This window comes from Salminus brasiliensis, chromosome 21 (assembly GCF_030463535.1).
Source record: "Salminus brasiliensis chromosome 21, fSalBra1.hap2, whole genome shotgun sequence".
Lineage (NCBI taxonomy): Eukaryota > Metazoa > Chordata > Actinopteri > Characiformes > Bryconidae > Salminus > Salminus brasiliensis.
The window spans coordinates 8,001,907-8,024,913 of NC_132898.1; the positions used below are offsets into that span (position 1 = coordinate 8,001,907).

At 42.5% G+C, this 23,007-nt stretch overlaps 2 protein-coding genes across 3 annotated transcripts in view; both read left to right on the forward strand.

The window, feature by feature from the left end:
* The first annotated feature begins 5,320 nt into the window (after positions 1-5,320).
* LOC140543259 (Krueppel-like factor 15) lies at positions 5,321-13,532 on the forward strand. The gene is made up of 3 exons (XM_072666318.1): positions 5,321-5,444; positions 6,940-7,990; positions 9,243-13,532. Exons 2-3 carry the CDS (start codon positions 7,026-7,028, stop codon positions 9,409-9,411), a joined length of 1,134 nt encoding a protein of 377 aa, XP_072522419.1. The 5' UTR covers positions 5,321-5,444; positions 6,940-7,025; the 3' UTR covers positions 9,412-13,532.
* A 1,940-nt stretch (positions 13,533-15,472) lies between these two features.
* The window catches only part of elk4 (ETS transcription factor ELK4), a 41,137-nt gene continuing 33,602 nt past the window's right edge, over positions 15,473-23,007 (forward strand). For both annotated transcript variants that reach the window (XM_072665729.1, XM_072665730.1), the window contains exon 1: positions 15,473-15,607. The gene's annotated coding sequence lies outside the window, so the exon portion shown is untranslated. The remainder of the gene's footprint in view (positions 15,608-23,007) is intronic.

Genomic DNA, 23,007 nt, shown 5'->3' on the forward strand with positions numbered 1-23,007 from the left:
TGATGGAGATTAGATCGAAAAATGCTTGAGTTTCTAAGAGTTTATAGGAGCCTGCAGATACCAATTCTGGGTATGGGGGCAGAATTTGTTGAAGGTTTTTCAATATTTTTTATAAAAAATATGTTTGTCAAATATATTTGAAGTGTCATAACTGTGAAAAACAAGCTGGCGTTTGTAAGAGCAAAAGAGGAAGGACAAAAGATGGACTAGAGTGGAAAACTAGCCTAAATAAGGGGCAGTGGTGACTCAGCAGTAGCGCTCCGGGCTATTGATGACAAGGTTGTGGGCTCGATACCCGGGCTTGGCAAGCTGCCAACTGTAACGCTATTTGTTGATAATAATAAAAAATACTGATTATGAGGCACTGTGGGGTGAAGACGAAAAGGAAATTCTCACTAGTGATGAGCTTCTTCATCACATGCTCCAGTGTTTGCTAGAAATGGGATGTAAAATTGTCTTTTGGACCAATTATTATTATTAATAATATCATTTTCCCATTTATCTGAAAGAAAATAGGCCTAATGTGGGACTTTCTATCTTTCAATCAAATCAACATTATGCTGCATAAGAAAGATCAGTCAAATGAAGAGTATGTTTATCAAATATACCACATCATAAGCAAAATTTCATACAACCTGGAGGTTGAGGAGAATGTTAAAAAGGTATTTAACATTTTATTTGTAAATGCTTGTCCGATTATGGTTCAGTAGGTCTCAGTAAGCTACCCTGGAAACCACTACACTGGAAACATTTTTGAAAATAATAATCAAAAATAAATAAAGGAAATGTAATGCTTATCATTTTAGAATGTACAGATTGTTTATGGGAAAAATGTCAACAACCCTGTTATTTATTGGTTGTGCAGTTGTAACACTGCCTTACTGATATGTGATTTTCTCTATTTTCTGTTTAAATTTATTTGCATGTTATTTATTTGTTTATTTGGTCTTCTGTTCCATGTTCGACTGTGGTTCTTCAGTCACTAAAGTCACTACAGTCACTACAGTCACCAAGTCAATGTGTCTTGATCCAAAGATCTACCCAGATGTTAACACTGTAATGTATATTATCAATGAACTGTGATGGTTCTGGGTTTCTGTGCCTGTGTCTGTCTGTTAACATTTTCTGATTTATGGCAGAAAGTTGTTTAATGAGATTTACACAGACTCATCATGGACAACACTATCATGGCAATATTGGACATTCAATGATTTATTTGAACTGTTCGATTCTGGGGCAGAATGAGTTGGAAACCTACATCTATAATAGAAACAAACAAGAATTTGGTGCCCAGGTTTTCATTTTGGGGTTGGGTTGGCGGTGGAGAGGTTCAGGGTCAGTAAAATACTTATATACGTTAGTAAAATATTAATAGGCCAAAGAGAAGGGTCTGGCCAAGGGAATGGGGATAGACTGTGAGATGTGGGTATATAAAGGGGTTGAAGACCTGAAGGAAGGGTTAAGGGTGTGGTCCTTCTCTCACATGATAAGGGATCATTATTGACTACAGCTGGCAGATTCTTTGGTGTCCACATAAAAAAGGTTTGTTTGGAATCACTCATATTATTGACCAGCACACAGTACAATGAGAAAGTCGAAGGAACAGTGCAGATCTGAGAAGATCTGATTTCTACAAGTTATTGGAGGATGTGACCACTTTGCTGAGGTCTGGAAGAAGACCCAAACGGTCACCCTCAGCTGAGCGGAACCTGGCTCATAGTCGTGGTCATGAACAACCAAAGAGCTGCCAAGACACAGGCCAGCCTTGAACTGGAGGCTGCTGGAACACAGGGCCTGTCAATCCACCAGAGAGTGAAGGCTAGGATCTGCTGCTACTGTATTGGTGCCAGATACCACAGCGTTCCTTCAGAGGTTTTGTGAAGTCCAAGCATATATATATATATATATATATATATATATATATATATATATATATATATATATATATATATATATATATAATTAGAGGTGTGTATCTGTATATAGTGGCTTTTGTGGCTTAAATAAGATAAGATAAGATAAGATAAGATAGTCCTTTATTAGTCCCGCAGTGGGGAAATTCACAGTGTAACAGCAGAAAGGGATAGCAGGACACTCAGTTACAAAAATTTAGATAAATAAATAATTTACACTATATACACACAATATAGATAAGAATTTAAAAAAGCAATAAACAATATTATTTACAGTAAAAGACTCTTAATTGCACATGGGGGTGGGATATTGAACATAGTATACCCTGAACATGAACATGTGTGTGTAGTTAAGTGTGTGTGTATGTGGTTAAGTGTGTGTGTATGTGGTCCGCTGGGAGCAGTGCTGGTTGTGTAGTCTGACGGCAGCAGGAAGGAAGGACCTGCGATACCGCTCCTTCACACACTTGGGGTGAAGCAGCCTGTCGCTAAAGGAGCTGCCCAGTGCTGCTAGAGTCTCATGCATGGGGTGGGAGCTGTTCTCCAGCATGGATGCCAGCTTGGTTGTCATCCTCCTGTCTCCCACCACCTGCACTGGGTCTAAGAAGCACCCCAGGACAGAGCCGGCCCTCTTTATAAGTTTGTCCAGTCTCTTCTTATCTGCCGTCGAGATGCTACTGCCCCAGCAGACCACTCCATAAAAGATGGCAGATGCCACCACTGTGTCGAAGAACGTCCTCAGGAGCGCTCCCTGCACTCCAAAGGACCTCAATCTCCTCAGCAGGTAGAGTCTGCTCTGGCCTTTCTTGTAGAGAGCTGCAGTGTTGACTGACCAGTCCAGTTTGTTGTTCAGATGAACACCCAGGTATTTATAAGAGTCCACACTCTCAATGTTCATACCGCGGATGTTCACTGATGGAGAGGGGTGTCTGCACCTGCGGAAATCCACCACCAGTTCTTTGGTTTTTCCAGCGTTTATCTGCAGATGGTTCTGCAGACACCAGTCCACAAAGTCCTGAATAAGTTCTCTGTACTCGCTGTCCTCCTCATTGGATATGAGGCCGACGATCGCTGAGTCATCAGAGAACTTCTGGAGGTGACAGGTCGGTGAGCTGTACATGAAATCAGCAGTGTACAGGGTGAAGAGGAACGGTGCCAAGACCTTGAGGGGCTCCTGTGCTGCTGACCACCAAGTCAGAGACACAGTCCCGTGCCCTCACATACTGGGGTCGGTTGGTGAGGTAGTCCAGTATCCAGTTTGACAGGTGACTGTCCACTCCACAATGTCCCAACTTGTCCTTTAGAAGCCCTGGCTGTATGGTGTTAAAAGCACTGGAGAAATCGAAGAAGGTGATCCTCACAGTGCTGCCGGGCTTCTCCAGGTGAGAAAGAGCTCTGTGTAGAAGATAGATGACAGCATCATCCACCCCGACACCAGGCTGGTAGGCGAACTGAAGAGGGTCCATGGATGGGCTCACCAGAGGGCGGATGTGGTTGAGGACCAGCCTCTCCAGTGACTTCATCAGATGGGAAGTCAGTGCCACCGGCCTGTAGCTGTTTAGGTCCTTTGGGTGCTGTGTTTTGGGCACAGGTACCACACAAGATGTTTTCCACAGCTGTGGTACTCTTCCCAGTTTCAGGCTCAGGTTGAACATATGCTCAACTACCCTGCACAGCTGATCAGCGCAGGACTTGAGGAGCCTGGCACTGATTCCATCAGGACCTGTAGCTTTCTTAGGCTTGGGAGTTGGACTTTGTGTGGCCAGAGATGGTTTGAAGGCCTTTCCACACTCCCCTGATGTTGTTCTGCTGCAACTGTTCCTCCAGCTTCCTCTTGTAGCTGGCTTTCCCCTCCCTGATCTTCCTTCTCAGTTCCCTCTGCACAGCTTTCAGCTCATCCTTGTCACCAGATCTGAAGGCCCTCTTTTTCGCTTTTAGGAGAGCCTTTATATCTGGATTAATCCATGGCTTGTTGTTGGAGAAACACCGAACAGTCTTGGTGGGCACGGTGTTATCCACACAGAAGTTGACGTAGTCCGTAATGCAGTGAGTGAGATTTTCAATGTCCTCCCCATTAGGATCATACAGTTCTTCCCACACCGTTGTTTCGAAGCAGTCCTTCAGAGCCTCCTCAGACTCCTTAGACCATTTCTTCACTGTACGGGTGACAGCTGGTTCCCTATGTACAATGGGTTTGTACACAGGCAGAAGATGAACCAGACAGTGATCAGATCTTCCAAGGGGAGGGAGAGGTGATGAGTTGTATGCCTCCTTTGTGTTGGCAAAAAACAGGTCCAGTGTTTTCATGTCTCTGGTGTGGCAGGTTACATACTGGGTGAAGGTGGACAGAGTGGAGGATGGAGAAGCATGGTTGAAGTCTCCGGAGATAAGGAGGAGGGCCTGCGGGTGCTGTGTCTGCAGCCTGCACACAGCTGAGTGCAGGACATCACAGGCCGAGTCAGCGTTAGCAGAGGGGGGGAATGTTTAATGTTTAAAAAGTAGCCCTACTTTTTGCAGTAAAAAAAAAAAAAAAGTAAAATAAATATAGAACTATAGAAAACAAAATTGCATTAGTAAAGTGAAATCTTGAAACCCTGATAGGCCTAAACGGTCATAAAAACCCTCCCCTAACCTGTCCAGCAGTTTGCTAGCACTCAACAATGGGTTCTTCTAAGCATCTGGCTGCGGATCTGAAGATCAGGCTAACTATAAGACTATAAAAGACATCTAACTGCTTCCAGAAATGGCAGTTAAGGGGAGCTGTGGAAGTCCAGGCAAGATCTGGAGGATCAGAAAGCCAAGCAAAACCCACACACGCCAGCAAAGGAGATGCTCGACGCTTTGTACGGTTCTCTGCAGCCACTTCTGTTCTACTGCCACCTGCAGGTGCGTGTGTGCATGTGCAGTCAACTTGGGCCGCTGTAAAGCAGATGAACAGGTGGAACCACTAGGGGTCTCATATCACTCCGCCACTCGTTTGATCTCTCTGAATGAACTCATATTTTCACTTTTCTGTCTGTAACCTCCTTTAAGAACTCGAACAGTGCGCGTGCGAACATCACACCGCTCTTTACCTAGCTCGCTTCCTCTCTACGCGACGACTTCATGGCTGTAGTGTTTGTTTCTAGACCACCGAGATAATGTTTCCACCGAGCTGTTTGGCACAGAAAGCTCCTTTTGTCGCTCTGCTCTCTCCATGTGGCGCTCTCTCTCTCCCAGCGAGGGAGGGCAGGGGAAGAAGAGACAGGCTGCTCAACATAAATAATTCACGAGCCGTGGCGGGCCAGCCAATCCGAGCAGCGCTTTTAGGTCGAGCCTCCGTGCGGGCAGCCAATCAGCGCGCAGGAATCGGATCCCCTGCCTTGGCGTGCATTGCAATGCGCGTCATGTGATGGGGCCTCCGAGAAAACGCCAACATGGAGCCGAGGCGAGGAGGGCACCGTCCCAGACAATAACACGAAAAAAGAGCCGTGGGGAGAGGCCACTTACCGCGCATCCACCCGCGGGGAGTTTAATCAGCCCGGATTGAAGGTAATGTGATATAATCTGTCATGTTTCGGGGCGTTTGGCGCAGCACGCCGCCGCTGGGAAAGGGCAGCCTGTGGATGACCCTGCTATCAGCACTCGAGGATAGTGGGGCAGATCGGAGGCTTTATTTACCTGACATGTGCTCTGCCACGAGACACGTGTAGTTTGACGCTGGGGAAAGGTTAAAACGCTGGGGTGGAAGTGGGGTGTCGGGTGGGAGCAGGTAGCAGAGCTGCACAGGCCTGCTGCTCTTTAGTGTTGACGCACTTTTCAATAACATGGCAACGTTACTGTGGCAGCTTTAGGCGTGCGAGCCACGGGACCTACTGAACCCGTTTCGGGCAGCGTGGACGTGACGAAGACGTCGCTTCTGTTTACATGTTTACATCACCAAAAAAGCCCTGAAAATACAGCTGATTTCCATTAAATTTAAATAAAATAAAAAAAAGAATATATACACTAGTGTTCAAAAGTTGTGTTCCATTATTATTATTATTATTATTATTGTTATTATTATTGTTATTGTTATTGTTGTTGTTATTATTATAGTTAAGTGTGGACTATTTTCCAAAACCCGTTTTTACATTAAATATTTTAATACTTTAAATAATAATAATTTTAGTATTTACAATTATTATACTAAAAATAATAGTTTTTTTTCAGTTAGGGTTAGGTTAGGGGTTAGGTTAGGGTTAGGGGTTAGGTTAGGGTTTAGGGTTAGGGTTTAGGGTTAGGGGTTAGGGTTAGGTTAGGGGTTAGGTGTTAGGGTTAGGGTTTAGGGTTAGGTTGGGGGTTAGGTTAGGTGTTAGGGTTTAGGGTTAAGTTAGGGGTTAGGGTTAGGTTGGGGGTTAGGGTTAGGTTAGGGTTTAGGGTTAGGTTAGGGTTAGGGTTTAGGGTTAGGGTTAGCTGTGTTTTCTGCCTAAGATGGTGTTACTAAGTACTGAATTGTATCATATCCAAACCTTTGCACAGGCAAAAAGCTTTTTAAAATATTGTTATAATATAATTTATTATAATAATTTAGACAATAATAAGACAGTAGTTCTGCTACGTCTAAAAAGAAGGAAAAAAAGTGTAATTTGGCAAATTTGCATAAGACTGATATATACTATGATACTATTATTATCTTTAATACTATTATACTATGAAACTGTTATTTTATGGATCTTTTTAATGTATTTGATGTGTTTTTATGCTACAAGTTTTCCAAAAAATTGATGAAAAAATGCAATATATCGCTTGGCTTACAGTATCATAATATCGCAATATTTTGAATAATTCTGAATCAATGTTTTGAAGCTAGTTATTAGAAAATGGGCTTAGTGAGCTAGTTTTCCTCAGTGCCCCAGCCAGCACAGCGAGTTGTTCAGATGTCTATATGTTTAGGTATTTTAAAGCATTTTCTATTGTTTTTTGTTTCCACAATTGGCTTTATTATATATGTTATTCTAAGCCTTTCTGTTTTTTTTTTTTTAACCTTTCTCTTCCCCCCTTTCAGTGGTATCAAACTGTGGCCTTGTGGTGATCCACTTTCCTGCTTCCTCAACCCACCTTAAAAAAAAAAAAAAATCTGGACAGCAATAAATGGTCTCCATAAGTGATAAAGCAGTGACCACTGCTAATGATTCACTTGCGGACCAGGTGATGGCCACCTTGCCTTTTATCGACGTAGGGGGCAGCGAAGGAAGCAGCTCAGCCTCCTGCTCCAGCCCGGAAATGGGGGACGCTGGCACTTACCTTGGCTGCAGCACGGGGGAGGAAGAGGAGGAGGAAGATTTGAACTCTGCTCTGGGTGCTGAGGAGGCTCTGGGTGCTGAGGAGGCTCTGGGTGCAGCACAGCATCCCAGGTTGCCTGATTTTATCTCTCCAGTTTCTAGCACCTTCTCCCCGACTCTTGAGGACATCGAGGAGTTCCTGATGGAGAAGATGGAGCTGTTCCAGGAGGGTCACATGAGTCTTGAGGAGAAGTCTGTGGAGGTTGTTTCTAAAGAGCAGCCATCTTCCCCAAGTGAGCTAAGCAATACGGAAGCCAAGTCTTCCACAGTGACCCCTGTGGGCCAGAATAATAATGCTGCAGCTAGCTCTGCTCCAGTGCTGGTTGGTGCTCCGCTGGTTCTGCAGATTCAGCCCATGCAGCTCAGCGATCCACTTCCCCAACCCAACCCCCAGGCTGGGCCGGGCAATGGGCTACGGGTGGCCCACCTGGTGCTGGGCGTCCAGGGTGGGCAGAACATCACCCTCCTTTCACCACAGGTGCCCTCTGCAACCCTCCTACCCATCTTAGGTGAGGCAGGTGGCCAAGATCAAAAATATGTGAAAATTGCCCCTTTGCCAATCACAGTAAGGGCAGTCGGCATAACGGGCACCAGCTTGGTCAAAGCAATCCCTCCACGCCCACCCAGACCCTCCACAGAGACTCTGCGGGTGCACAAATGCTCTCATCCAGGGTGTGAGAAGATGTACACCAAAAGCAGCCACCTGAAAGCCCACTTTCGTAGACACACGGGCGAGAAGCCATACTTGTGCAGCTGGCCGGACTGCGGCTGGAGGTAAAATTATTTATTTATTTATTTATTTATTTATTTATTTAAGCATTGCTTGCAAGTCATCATAAGGCATCATAGATCGTGTTATTACTCTCAATTTTATATTGACAGGTTCACGCCTTCAATGCTTGTTTAGAGTTCAAGAAATGATAGAGATTTTCCCCAAAAAATAAAAATGATTTAAATTAAAATTAAAAAGTAAGTTTAACACAATTTAAACTTTAGTCTGCGCAACAAATAATTGTTTCTAATATGGGGCATTAAAACAATCTAAGCTATAGCGCCCCCCCTACACTTCCTGTAGTATATTGCAATTTGTCAGAACACTGAAGTCCTCAATTATTCTGTAGTCTGTGTCATGCTCATATTAGAAACTTCAGGTCTAATGGGGAAAAATGCATGGCGTTTTCATAAATCACAACTATTACACCTTGTGCTAAACAGAAATGTTCTAAAATGGATATGTATGTTTGGGTTTACATCCATATCCTTGCTGACATAAAAACCTTTACCATCACCAAAACGACAACTTTGCAGGAGAGGGAAAAACCTTCTGAACTTTCAATGGAAGTCAAAGTAAAAGGTCACTTTTAAAGGTCACAAATTTTGATAAGTTACCCTGCATGTTAGCTATCACTGACATCATAAGCTTGATAGCCTCACCGAAATACCCCGCATAAGCTGCCCAATGTTGTCAGGTGTGGTGGCTAAGTTGCTTTGGCAGTAATAAAGAACAGTTTCAATAGCTGGAGTTTGTGCTTATTTATTTCCTCCCCAATTTAGTAAATCCCAATTTCCTTAAAACCAGGAGCCCTTGCTGACAGGGTCATTTTTAGGGCTGAAATTTGTCATTTGTCATAAGCGTTAGCTTGCCATGTAGCATGTGTATAACCGTATTTATTTTTGAAAGCTAAGTGGCCTCATAATTCAGAAGATTCAGTGGCATTCAATTGGAAATTGTACACAGGACAAAACCCCTATATTTAGTTTGGAATATTTTTGCTCACCAAAATGACATTCATTCAGATAGAGAGAAAACCAGCTTCAATCTGCAGTTTCTCATGACGCCGGCTACAGGATGGTGTATGAGTGTGTATGAGTGTGTCATTTCAATACAGTCATTTTAATGTTCAAGTAATCCACTTTAATCAACTTTAATGTTTAGCTACAAATTTAAACAACCGATTTTTCCAAGGTTTTCATAGATTAAGTGCTTATGTCATTATCTTCTTGTCTCACTGCCATAAAACTGTAGGTTCTCGCGTTCAGACGAACTGTCCCGCCACCGTCGGTCTCACTCTGGAGTCAAGCCTTACGAGTGCACAATGTGCGACAAGAAGTTCGCCAGGAGCGACCACTTATCCAAACACACCAAGGTGCACAGGAGCCCGCGCACAAGCAGACTAATCAGAACCAACTTCTAAAGCGCCAGGACCCCACAACCCCCCCCCCAACAGCACACCCATCCATCTACCCACACCAAACCTGGAGCTTGGAGGCTAACAGGCAGAGTTAGAAAATCTATACAGACTGCAGTCTTCCTTCATTTTCCTTTGCTCCACCTCCTCCTCCCTTTTTTTTAATAGTTTATCCAGATGTTTGCTTTTCTTGGTGCTACACTAAGCTAACTCGAATCTCAGGGATGTGATTGTTCAGCTCAAAGCAGATTTCTGCTGATCCGCTGGGCTCAGTCCCAACCTCAGCCCAGCTGATTGCTCCATTCTCCTTTCAGTGGTGTAAAACTGTAGCTTTTGTAATGGAAGCTAATGTAGGTCAGCTGAGATTTGTTTTGTCTTGACTTTCAGCTCAAGTTCAAGAGAGATTAGGAGGGTTTGGAAGGCACTCCAATGCAAAATCAAATGAGAGCATGAGTACGGTGCTAAATGTCTGTATTTTGTGAGTAGTCCCTTGTAGGTCTAATTTAGATGGGGGAAGTATATAAAGTAGGTAAAGTCTCATTTATGGTTTATGTAGCCAGAGGCTTTTGGGCTCGTCTCAAGGCTGAACAAAGTGTTTGCCAGCTGGTAGAAAGAGATGTTTCCCGCTGAAGCCAGGATGATCCCTGTTCTTTTAAATTGTGGCAATATGCACTAATTATGTGAACTTCGAAAATGCAAAAATATCTCGACTGTCATTGAATAGTATCAGTTTCTTAGCACTTAGCGTACTCTTCAGAGTACCGCCCTCTGAAGTTCAATCAAGACAAGGTCCAGAGTGATCGTTTTTACTGCTGTGTGTTACTTAACAGCAGGTTCCTCTCATTGACTTTTTGTACAGAAGTAGGATGTACCTGAAAAATGCTACTAATCTAATGTAACAGTCAGGTATTTTCTTTCTTGGCCCAATCACATCCCTGATTGAACCAGAAGATATTTTCATGTTAAGTATCTTCCAACCTTTTTTCCTGTGCCTCATATTTACACACACACACACACACACACACACATATAAAATGTGTGTGTGTGTGTATGTCTCTCAGTCGGTTGAGAGAGGCTATGCCAAACTAACCAGAGCTCCCTTATTATCTCTGGGACTTTGGGTGACTTCACTACGTTCATGGACGTAACTGCTCATATACACACGTACTGTATTACAAACCTATAAGCTAGAAGCAGTTTCTTTTACTCCATGTAAAGTATCGTTTCCTTTGAAGAAAGCTGCTTCCTTACGTTATTATAGTGTGCTTTGCTTCTGATCAATGCATTACTTCATACATGGTGCACTTGATGTGTAATAAGCTATGTTCACGAGGACAGCTGGACAGTTTGGATTCAGAAGGGGGCAGCTGATTGTTTCTTGTCGATATGAAGCTATTGGTCACGATGTAAGAAGATGAATCATCATAGACTTGTACTCTTTATCCAGATGACTGTCCTTGAGTTTTCCTTCGGTGGGGGAGGGCTTGTTCATTCAGAAAGTAGGAGCGTGGTTAATGGTTTGTGCAGCTGAATGATTTGTACTCCTGTCCTTCTTTTTTCTCTTTGAAAGATTTCTGCCATCATGCCTTTTTTGTTTTGTTTTATAGCTGGGTTTATCTACGTAAAGCTTCTCAGAGTGGAGGTACTGATCTAGGATTTCAGTCCCTTTATTTCCAATTGGGACTAGGACTCCTGATCACATTCAAGAGAGATTAGGAGGCAAAATGAAATGAGAGCATTTACTGATACATGGGAGGTCAGCCAAGGCCAATGCAGCATTACTAGGCAGCCATTGGCCTCGGAGGAAAGCGCCGGATCCCCACAGGTGTCAGCCAGCATCTAAATGGCAGTGATGAGTGGAGAGAGCTCACACATCCATTCTCCCAGAGAGAGCGTGGCCAGTTGGGCTCTCTCCAGCACTGGCTGCTGATGGCGAAGCAGCATGACCCGGGTTTCGCCAGTGTCAGCATTTGTCCTTTCTTACTCACAGTAATATGTAGGTTCAGCACCTATGTGCTCAAGTGTAAAGAAGGAAATTCAACCTATTGTGTTAATACACAGTAACTGTATTGGCTTCCAGTTTTAAAGTCTCATAGTTGAATCAACTTGTTAGACCGAACACTCAGCAACCATTGGCTCCTCTAAGCAGGATCTGTAAATGAAGATGACTGGTGCCACTACATCAGCCCGCAATTTCCACCGTCCAAACTGTCAAGAAGACATTGCACTTAATAAGAGTGACTGCAAAGTTAGAGGCAGGACCAAGGAAACTCCCAGATAGAGATTAGAAAGACAGCCCAAAGACCTGAGTGATGGTTTAGCTGAAACAGGAGTGGTTGTGCACATTTCTACTGTATAGCATTGGAGGAGGTGCCAGAAGAAAACCTTCCCTGCGACCTTCTCATAAAAGTCAGGGTCTGAAGGAGACAAAACATCTAGCTTGGCCACCTCACCAGCTAACAGACGCCTGTGCCGGCCAACATCGCGTAATACAAGAGTAATAGGGGGAGAGAGCACGACCAGTTGTGCTCTCTTTGACTCTGGCTGCTGATGGCAAAGCGACATTGTTTAGGGTTTTAAACTCATGATTGCTCTTTGACTCAATCAGTAACAGTAGCAAAAACATATTGGTGCTATGTATAACACAATTTTAAGGTTCGGAGGACATCAACATTTACACAGACTGCTTAACCAGGCAAAGAACCATTCAAGAATTCCACAGTTTGTTTGTTTTTTGAGTCTTTAAATGTCTTTTCCAAGGAACCCTTGAAAGAGTGTGCTACAAGTCGCTCAAACTGTGGCATGCCAATTTAGAATGACCTTCACAGTCCCCTGACTTCAACATCAGTGAAAAATCTGTGGGTGGACATTACAACGTGCTGTGCTGCACGACGGCCTAAAAATACTGAGGAACTGTAAGCGTTCGGCAAGGACGCGTGGGTGAAACGTCCTAGAACAAGGACAGCGTTGTTACAAAGTACTGACTTGGAGCATCTAAACCTTTGCAGATGCCACAGTATTCATATACAGCTCTGGAAATAATTAAGAGACCACTTCATTTTTTTTCTTAAATATGCATGTCTGTGTATGGCAGCAATTTTATTCCAAATATTTCATCAAACAAAGCTGAGTGACCTGAATTTGCAGACTGTGAATGGCATAAAGTCGCTCAACAACAATGTGAAAGACTAGTGGAGAGCCTGCCAAGACATGAACGCTGTGATTGGCAGTCGAGGTTATTTCACCGTAGTGATTTTTGAATGCTCTCAAAGTTTAAATATTAGTACTGTGTTTAAATTATTAACTTCTTTGCATTAGAATTATGATAATAATGTCTTTGCATTATTTGAGCAGTAGTTTTTGAGCAGTTGTCAATTCTGCATATAAATGCTCTAAATAGTAATATTTGTATTTGGAATTTAGGGGAAATGTTGTCCATAGTTTATGAAATACAACGCAAATGTTCATTTCCCCTAAACACATTGCCTAGAAATGGTAAAACCAGAGAAACTGATCATGTAGGGTGGCCTCTTCAAATTTTTTTTTTCCAGAGCTGTATTGTCATAAAAGTTTGATGCAGACGTTACAACTGTACCTGACTATGACTTAACTGTCAAGATCCCATATCAGCATTCACACTCTGAGAAGCTTACGGAACAACGGCCCTTGTCTTAAACTGTACCTTTTCTTTTTGACAATTCAGTCACTCTGGATCTGTGGAAAAACGCTGTTCCCCCTCCTTGTTCTTTCGCCAACTTCACCTGTTACATGGGAACCGGCATATGAAGTGGGTCATCTGTCACAAGGTGTCACAACACTGATGTAAAGGTGCTTATGTTGGTCTCAATGTGCCTCCCCCCCCCCCCCCCCTCCTTGTTTTCTCTTCTTTTTGGAAGATATGTGTGCTGAACAGAGATTCATCTTCAAGACCCCCTTGCCCCCCCTCCGCCCTTCCCCAGCATAATTTGCCTTACCAGAAACCCATTAACATATTAATACTTTTCAATTTTTCGAAGCCATCCAGTGTAGCTGCTCAACTGTATAGCTGGAGACGTGTAGGTTATATTTTTGAATAACTGAGAAAATAAAATGCTATTTTCCTATGTACAATAAAACAAGTAAAACAACTGGCTGAGAAGCTAACTTGGCATCCATGATCTTGTTTTGACAAACCTAAAGGCATCGCAAATCTCATCTTTCACACAACCCCAGCATTGTTCCACGGATGAACAGGTTTTTGTCACCGAACCGAGACGGCAAGCATGAGCTAATTTTAAGAAAAATACAGTCCCCAGTTTACAAGCCTACGCTGGGTTTGGTCCGCCTCTGTTGTTTAGGAGGCCTTCCTGAAGTGCAGGGTCAGAAATGTGGGTATGAAGCATGTGGGAAAAGGAATCTTAGCATGGCTTATTGAATGTGGGCCGCCTGTACGACAGGAATGTCTGGCTCTCTGTGGTGGATTTTTGAGTACTGGCGAGGGTTTGGAAGGCGTGTCGGGAGTATAACTGGCAGGTTGGGAATTCAGAGGTTACAGGAGAATGCGTTAAAGGAGCGGTCTTTCATTTTTCCACAAAAAAACTGAAAGTGAAAGAAAAAAAAATGCCATTTGAAACTCTACACTGTAAATTAAATGCTACATGAGTTTTCATTAAAAAGAAAACCTCACCTCACTTTTTTTCTAACTGATGTTAGCTTTAGGTAGAAGTTACTTCTTGTACTCTATAAATTCTAATGTTCAGAATCAAACGTTAATATTTCTAAATTTGCTTAATCATTGAATGTTTTTGGAAATGTATATTAGATGAAATTAGTTCATTTAGGAATAAGAAAAGTCAAAGCTGCCACATAATGTATTTATTCAGTATTTTAACTTAAGTTGATGTATATGTGCAAAAAAACTGCCCAGGCGCAGTTTTACAAGCCTATTTACAACCCTGTTATCTTACCTCAAATTGAAATGTGCTGTTTTTCAAAGCAAAGCCTAGTCTGGCGCTAGTCTAAAAACGTTTTGTAGTTATTCCCAAGTTTTACCGGATAGTGTATCAATCCACTCTGGGTCCAGCAGGCACGGTGTGCCTCCAGCCCTGTCTCTAGCTGAAGAGATCGTTATAGGGTCTGGTAGGGGTAGCTTTTAGCCTAGTACTAAACGTAGGTGACTTAAATTAGTACAGCTAGCAAGACCCTTAGTGCTCACCTGCTCCACAGGTGCCGCAGCGATGGCTGCCCATTGCTCTTGGGGGTCATGCCCTTGAGCAAGGCCATTCACCCTACACCTGCTTCACCGGTGCCGCAGCGATTGCTGCCTGCCCACAGTATCTACTATCACTGTATTGTATGTGTTTGATCACTAGTATGTATATATATATATATATATATATATATAGAGAGAGAGAGAGAGAGAGGTTTTCTTTAGCCAACTCTAGTCTTTCTCTGCTGGTGTTTTAGGATCACTGGAGACTTGCGGTCTCTCCTGGGCTGAACTTGCTAGGATGACCTGACCTGACCATGTTGGCAGTTCGTTCACTTGTACATTATTTCAGGGACATTGGAACGCCTGATTTCTCATTGTTCTGACATCTTTTTCAAGCCTCACCCAGACTCATCTGCACCTACAGCCTTCTTTCTGAAGGCCTTATAGAGCTCTGTGGATCTGGCCATGGCGAGCGTCACCACTCACTTCGACAATCAAGAGCAAACCAGACGAAAGGGTTAAATGTGCTGCATCTGATTCTAACTTGGGGAATTTCATGTAGTAATAAATGTAAATTATTATATTATCAATATTGTTAAAATGAAGATCAAATGAAAATGCACCATGTTTAATGGGGTGTACAGCTTTGACATCCCTTGACTGTACGTACACCCACTGAGCCTTCATATTTAACCCAAATTAGTGCTTTTGTTGCCCAGCTCTCTATGCAAATATGCCAATTTTTTCATAGAATATTTATAAGAAGGCTGACAATAAGGGTCTACAGGGCCCCAAACCCCCCAATCAACTAAAGCAGAGTAACGTGGATTACAGCAGACACACGGGCAGACAGTTTAACTTCCTGTTTTGCAGCCCAAAACATTGGGGTGGGATTAGCAACAACTCTCCTCGTTTCGAGTGCTGTTGTCCAGTCTACATGACTGACCAGCTCCTTTTTGACGCGTCGAGGCGCGAAAAGTTAGGTTTTTGTGGATGGATCTAATCTGGAAGGTAAGCCTGTATGACTGACCGCAATATTGCCAACTACCGCACTGCTAGCTGGATAGCAAGGTGGCTAGCGGTAGCTAGCAAGCAAGCAAGCTAGCTAGCTAACCTTCTTTCGAAATGGTGTAGCTAGTTTGCTTGTTGGGTTTTTTTTTTTGTGCTGGTTTTGTTCGAAATGTCTTCAGGGTTCTGCCTTTAAAAACATAGCCAGACAATCAGGTACGTTGACGCAGATGAGCAAACGAGCGTATAGTTGGTAGCTAATGGCCAGTGGTGGCACAGTCAGGTCCGGAGAGTCAAAATCCGCTCCGGGATTTGGTTCCAACTGCCGGGGCGGCTGTGCTGCAGCTGAGCTGTCCGTGCAGTGGGTGGGAAATCCTGGAGTGGATTCTTACTTTTCTGAACCCTGGATTTGGCATCAGTAAAGTAATAGCTGGGCTTGTAGCTATCTAGCTATCTAGCTAGCCAGGGTTTGCTGCTTTCTATAGAATGGAGTTGTCGGTTGGCTAAGCTGGCTAAAAATGTCGACACGGAAATGTGAGTTTATTGGACTTTCGGTGCTTGATTCTGTACATTTATTTAGTCTGCATTGAGTCGGTATTATTGCTAAATATTTTTGCAACATATTTTTTTTAAACATCACATTCTCCTCCAGGTGTGTCTGTTAGTGTAAAAACTGCAGGTAGGAAAGGTTAAAAAAAATAAATAAATAATAAAATAAAAAAAAAAATCCCCTAGTCAAGACAAGTGTTTCACACCTCCAGTCCTCCTGCACTTGTGGCCCATCATTCTCAGACTATGAAGACCCCCTGGAGCGGGATGAAGTGCGCTCAGGCAGGACAACACGACCCTGTGCAGAGTAGGAGGACATGCAGGGGCTGGGAACAGTGGTGTAGCTGTCCCTTGCTTTTAGGGTTTAGTCAAAATGAAAGGACTCCAAGTGTCTGCTTTCACTAAGCCTGTACAGACAGCTAGTGAACTTTGGTCTGCTGGCACATTTTGTCACAGCAGTCTGCCTGGACTGAGGACGTGTGTGTGTGTGTGTGTGTGTGTGTGTGTATGTGTATGTATATATATATATATATATATATATATATATATATATATATATATATATCTCCATCCATCTGCTCTGTCGGAGGGAAGGGGAAGGAGATACTACCCTCCTTTCTGCTGCCTGGATAGAATTTCAGATCAGTCATATTTAGGATTTACATGCATTTTCGTCTTTGATGAAATCCACCAATGTCATTGGAAGTTTGTCAGAAGCTGCAGATCTACAGATTCCACGTTTACCGATACCACGTTTTCCTTTCCGATATCGATACTAGATTTTGAGGTATCTGCCGATACTGGGACCAACTCCGACTTAAACACTCGATTAGATTCCTATAAATTCAGATATTTAGTGTTCAACTTTTTATAGATTGTGTTTTTTTTATATTGTATCCCAACCATGTTATAATAAGTTGAAAGAACAGCATTTACTGCACAAACTTTCAGAGCTATGGAAAAATAAAAATTGCATTAACATTGCAAGTATAATCTGGACTAACCAGCCTTTTAATTGGTGTTTTAAAATGTCAAATCTGAGCAGTAAAAAACTCCTTTCACATTCAGGAACACGCCTCGATGTAAAAAGGTTCTAAACTTCAATGTGGCCTATAAACAAGTTGCTTAAGCTCTGAAACCTTAATAATAATGAAGTAAGTAATTTAATAATACTTAATAATAAGTAATAACTATTTATGACTGACTTTTAAAAAACTTTCAAAACTGTGACGTTGGCCTACAAAGCCAAGACTGGACCAGCCCCTCCGTACTCGATGGCACTGGTCAAAAGCTGATCTGCAGGCTTTAGGCACGGCTCGACCCGATCCGCCATCCTGTAAGGTCCACGGAAGACAAGCGTCCAGGCTTTTTTCTGTCCTGCACCGAAGTGGTGGAATGAACTTCCCCTGAGAGTCCCTAACTGTCTTCAAACAGCGTCTGAAGACCCACCTTTTTCTTCGTTTGCAGATGATGGCTTTCACTGTGGTTCCCTGAAATCCCAGAGCCTTAGCAATGTCTTCGCAACCCTTTCCAGACTGGCCTTTGTTTCGCATCTGTATTCGAGTCTCTTCAGACTGTGGCACCATGTGCTGCTTTTGTAGACTTTCTGGCCTGGTTCCCGTTGCCAGACAGGTTTTTAGGAATCCAACTGTATTAAAATTGGTAGGTAACAAGGCAATGGCTTTGATATGATAGTCAAAGGTTTTTAATTAATTTTCAATAGTAAATAATCATTGTACTAGTGTTGCCTTTACTGTATATTAAAGTGAGCTGGATGATCTGAAACATTTATATGTTACTAAAAGTGTAGTGTTGAGTATTGTGGTCTCTTTATACTGACTGTTGTGTTTAGTAGTATCTTATCTATCTATAAGCTTGACGGGATCTTTTAGATCTTAGTCTATACTAACTAACTAAGAGTATTTTCTGAGTAAACAGTGAAGCGACTGGATAAGAGCTTCTGCTGAAAGCCTTAAATGTAAATGTGGGTTATTAAACGTCTGGTTTCATAAGGTATGCAAACAAAAATGTTTGACGTAAGGAGAAAAAAAAGTAGGTCAACAGTAAGCTTTATGGTATTGGTGCTCTCTATACTGCCAATACCGATATTGTGTGTGTGTGTGTGTGTGTGTGTGTGTGTGTGTGTGTGTGTGTGTGTGTGTGGGTGTAACACTCCTATTCAGCTACAGCGGATAAGAGTATTTCTCATGCAAAACCGTTTCTATTCTTTTTCTACTAGTTTCTGTTATTTTTGCGAAATAAAACAAGATCAAATTAAAAACATCAAAAATGTTTTTGATAATTTTCATTATCAACTGATACAAACTAAAAATTAAGATATAATAAGTAAGAGGAGAAAAACATAATAATAATAAATTAATAGGCATAAATGACATAAATAAAACCAAAACTAATGGGAACGGGTAAAATCAGCTATAGAATCAATAGGTTTATGTAGGTTTTGAAACAACCAAACAAAATAACAAATCTAGTTTGATAAATGTTATGAAATTAGCTATTCAATGTCATTAAAACGATTCACCAAATGGTCTTGGTGTTGCTAAGGCAGTAGCACAGGTTGCTGGGTGGTACCGTAGACATTTTTGTAATTAAAGTAACTAATTAAATGTTACTTTATAGCTGTCCCAGTGTTCAGTACGTTGTCGGACGATGTTGGATTTGTGTCGGTATCACAAGATGATTCTTTAAAAAAATTGTACCAGACAGAGGCTTAGATTTGGCTGCTATTTTTAAACAAAAGTTTGATATTTAATGAAACATTTATCCACATGGTGTTCGTTTACTGCTTACAGATATTAATGTTTGCCAAACTTTCGCCATGCTAATCCAGGTGGATGTTCCCAATCCCAGTTTCTGCTTTTTGTAACTGTTTATTTGTGGGCAGTGGCAGATACAGTGCTGTGAACATGTATTTTAAGTAGCTGGTGTGGTGGATGACCTTATTATGGTGGAATGTGGTGTTTGCTCTATGCCAGATGTAACAAGACCCACGTCCACCAAGACATTCCTCCGTTGACTCGTCAATCCGCAGAACAGATGTGCAATGGTTTGCACCTTGCAACTCTCCCGTAGATGCTGATTTTGCAGGGTGTTCTTCTTAATGTGTAATCATGTACATTCACTTTAACCGAGCCGAGTGAGGCCTGCAGTTCTTTAGATGTCCGTCTGGGTTCTTTTGTGACCTCCTGGACGCGTCGTCGATGCACTTTCGGTGAAATTTTGGCTCTCTGGCCACTTCTGGGAAGGTTTGCCACACTTCCATGTTTCTTCATTTGCAGATGATGGCTTTCACTGTGGTTCGCTGGAGTCCCTGAGCCTTAGCAGTGGCTTTGTAACTCTTTCCAGACTGGCCTTTGTTTCGCATCTGTATTTGAATCTCTTCAGACCGTGGCACCGTGTGCTGCTTTTTGAGACTTTCTGGCCAGGTTCCCGTTGCCAGACAGGTTGTATGTACAGGTCTGGCAGTGATCATGCCTGGGTGTGGCTGGTGAAATTGAACCCAACTGTCTATTGAATTTGGTAGCTAAGGAGGCAATGGCTTTGACATGAGTGATAGTTTTCAACAGTAAATAATACATTTATTAATGTTGCCTTTACTGTATATTAAAATGAGCTGGATGATCTGAAAATAGAACACTGTCAGAATACTTGGGAATAATCACCTCTGTAATACAAGTAACCATGTACGTCGCTCTGGATAAGAGCATCAGCCAAATGCATGAAATGTAAATGTAAAATGACCAAACAAAATTATGAAATTTTAAACAAATGAAATGTGATGTAATTCTTAATTAATGGACATTAAAATCATTAATTAAACAGGCTTGGTGTTGCTAAGGTAGTATTAAAGGTCCCTGGGCGGTACAGTATATGGATTTAAAAAAAAAAAAGATATATAAAATCTTATATATAATTTGCTTTATAGCTGTCCTGATGTTCAATCCACAGACAGTGTTTAGGGTTGTGTCTGTATCTCCAGATAATTCTTTTTTTCTTTTTTAAATGGTACCACACAGATGCTTAGATTTGATTGGTAAAAATGCTAAAAGAAATTGGGAATATTATTTTTTGACAGTATCATACATACATATAAGACTTCTGCATTCGTCTCAGTGCCTCCCTATTGCTCAGTATCTCACTGGTGTTCAGTAGAGGGTTATATTTTGGGACCATTCTGTCAGCTTTCCACCTCAGTCGTGTACTGTTGTGTCTCAGGCTCAGCATTGCTATTTTTATGTGTTATATCTCCGTCAGACTGTGTGTGGGAGACTTTATCTTTTTGTGTGCGGCTTCCAGCTGAGCGTATGGGACGAGTCCAGGCCGATTTTGTTTTCATTTAAGCCGCTTACTCGCACAGACATGGCAACAAGGCTGCGAGCCTCCACCGCATCCACAGGATTTGGCTGAAGTCAATACAGTTTGGGATTTTAATGTGGCATGGAGTTCTTATTCTTTGTACAGCAGGTCAGTTTGGATACAAACCCTTCTTTTTAACATGTTGGACTGATCAGAGCGGGCCTGCACTTAGTTAGTTCGGTTGTTTAGCCTCTATCTCACTTTGCCTTCATTATTCTGGCATCAGGGTGCTCGTTTTTAGTAGGCCGTAGCTGAGTGATGGGACTTGATGGGAATGATGCGTTTTTGTGATGTTCAGCAGACACTTTTATCCAGACAAATTTAATCATGTTCCAGGGGTTGAGGAATGTAGCTTTGGGAGTCTTGCTAAGACACAGCTATTGGTACAGCTTTGTGTGCTTGTTTGGTCAGAAAACCGGACATGACGAGAGCTCAGACTGACTTGGGATCAGGGGCTGATCCAGGCATTTTCAATTCTGAATTCTGATCCACTTTCGATTCTTAGGTTTGCTGTAGCTGTGCCATCTCATGTCTATAAGTGGCGCTTGGAGAACATGATCTTCAGGTGCTGCAGACGATTTTCTCCAGTTTTAGCTGTGCACCAACGACAGATATTTTATACCGTTATCTGCATTTGGGAAGATCTAACCTTCCTCCCGTCCACTCTTTACTCTTGAATTCCACCTGGTTAGAAACCAAAAGCTATAGTGGAAATGCTCTGTTCTACCAGTGAGAGAACCACAATCCTTTCTTTGGTTCTAAACCAACTCAGAACTGTGCGTTCATAATCAAAGAGGATGCGAATGCTAATGCACACACACTAAGTGATTAGACTGCAGAGATGTAACGGAACTGGGAGATGAGTGGTCTGGTAGGTCAGTCAGACTGGACTGTATGATATTAAACACTATAGAGTTTAAAACAGTCGTTTAAAAAGTTGCTCCAAACAAAGTCAATCCGATTAGAATTTAGTCTGATTATAGAAACTGTTACTAAAAATTGTGAATTTACTGCTGTTTACTGCTGTTTTGTGTATTAGCACATCTTAACCAACAGAGAGAGATATAGGAGGCACTTTTCATCAAACTAGTTTTGACAGGTCGTCTCGACCAATCAGATCATGCCACGTCATCAAGCCACGCCCCCTGCATGTCCCTCCCTCGACCAATCAGAAGCGTGCATTTTCACCGGAAGTCCCGCCTTCTGGATATCCCTCCTTCCGGAAGTCCCGCCTATTGTGTTGCCGTCCAATGGGATAGCTGGGCACTTTTCATCAAACTTTTTTGACAGGTCTGTTATCTATTCTCACATACCAATGCCTAGCCGGGGTCAAAAGGTCTGAACGAACCTAGACCCTGATTCATTATCTGTACTTATCTGACTTATGAGTAACTCATCTGTTACTCAAACACCCCACCCCACCCCACACCTGTGCCCATGTGTATGTGTATGTGTTTGTGTGTAAACAAGGGAAGCCTAGCCGGTGTCAAAAGGTCCGAACGAACCTAGACCCTGATTCATTATCTGAACTTATCTGAGTTATGAGTAACTCATCTGTTACTCAAGCACCCCACCCCACCCCACACCTGTGCCCATGCCCATGTGTATGTGTTTGTGTATGTGTGTGTGTGTGTGTGTGTGTGTGTGTGTGTGTAAACAAGGGAAGCCTAGCCGGGGTCAAAAGGTCCGAACGAACCTAGACCCTGATTCAGCAAAATATAGATATCCCTTCGGACATCTGTTACCCATTGCCAAACCCATCCTGTGCCACGTGAGAGAGACGGAGAGAGAGTTGATCAGAGATCTATAGACTTTTATTTACGAGTCAATTACGTATTACACGCAATGATTCGGTAACATCATTTAAAAAAGGCGCCCAATCAGGTGACCGAGATACATACGATCGAGCAAATCAGAGTATGCAACGTCATAAGTCTCCACCCATTCATTCAACAGGCCCTGTAGGCCGAAGGATTTAAAGGGTCAGTGTTTGTGCGGCGGTTAGGGTTAGAAGATAGCCGTAATAATCATGGCTTCTGTCACAGATGCACCCAAAAAAATACGCCCGATCTTAGCAAGAACAAAAATGCGCTTGAAAGACACAGACACGATTCATGCGTGGCGTTTGTCTAAAGGTGGTTATTTCGGGTTCTATTTTGATCAAGAAAATGACAGAGTTGTGTTGTACAGCGGGCCGACATCAAGTTTTGCGGATGCCTCTGAACTTTTTTCCTTGCATCGCTATGACTGGGGTAATTTCAAGAAGCGCACCGTTGAATTGAACAATTTTGTGAAAAACGGACCTAAGGGTTCTAATCCTGTATTTAAAATACTCATAACACCCTGGAAACCATCAGACCAAGCATCGTCGTACACTTTTGGCTTACAAGCTTTCGGCGATGATGACGGATCCAACGTCATATGTCTGTCTACCTTGCACAACCGCAAGCGCTCAGCGAGCGGCGTTTTGCTTGAAA

What these genes read in the sequence shown, in the direction of transcription:
- LOC140543259 (XM_072666318.1), top strand. Translation starts at nt 7,026, where the DNA reads ATGGTCTCCATAAGTGATAAAGCAGTGACCACTGCTAATGATTCACTT. An exon ending in TGGCCGGACTGCGGCTGGAG is followed by an intron (nt 7,991 to 9,242) that starts GTAAAATTATTT and finishes ATAAAACTGTAG; the next exon opens with GTTCTCGCGTTCAGACGAAC.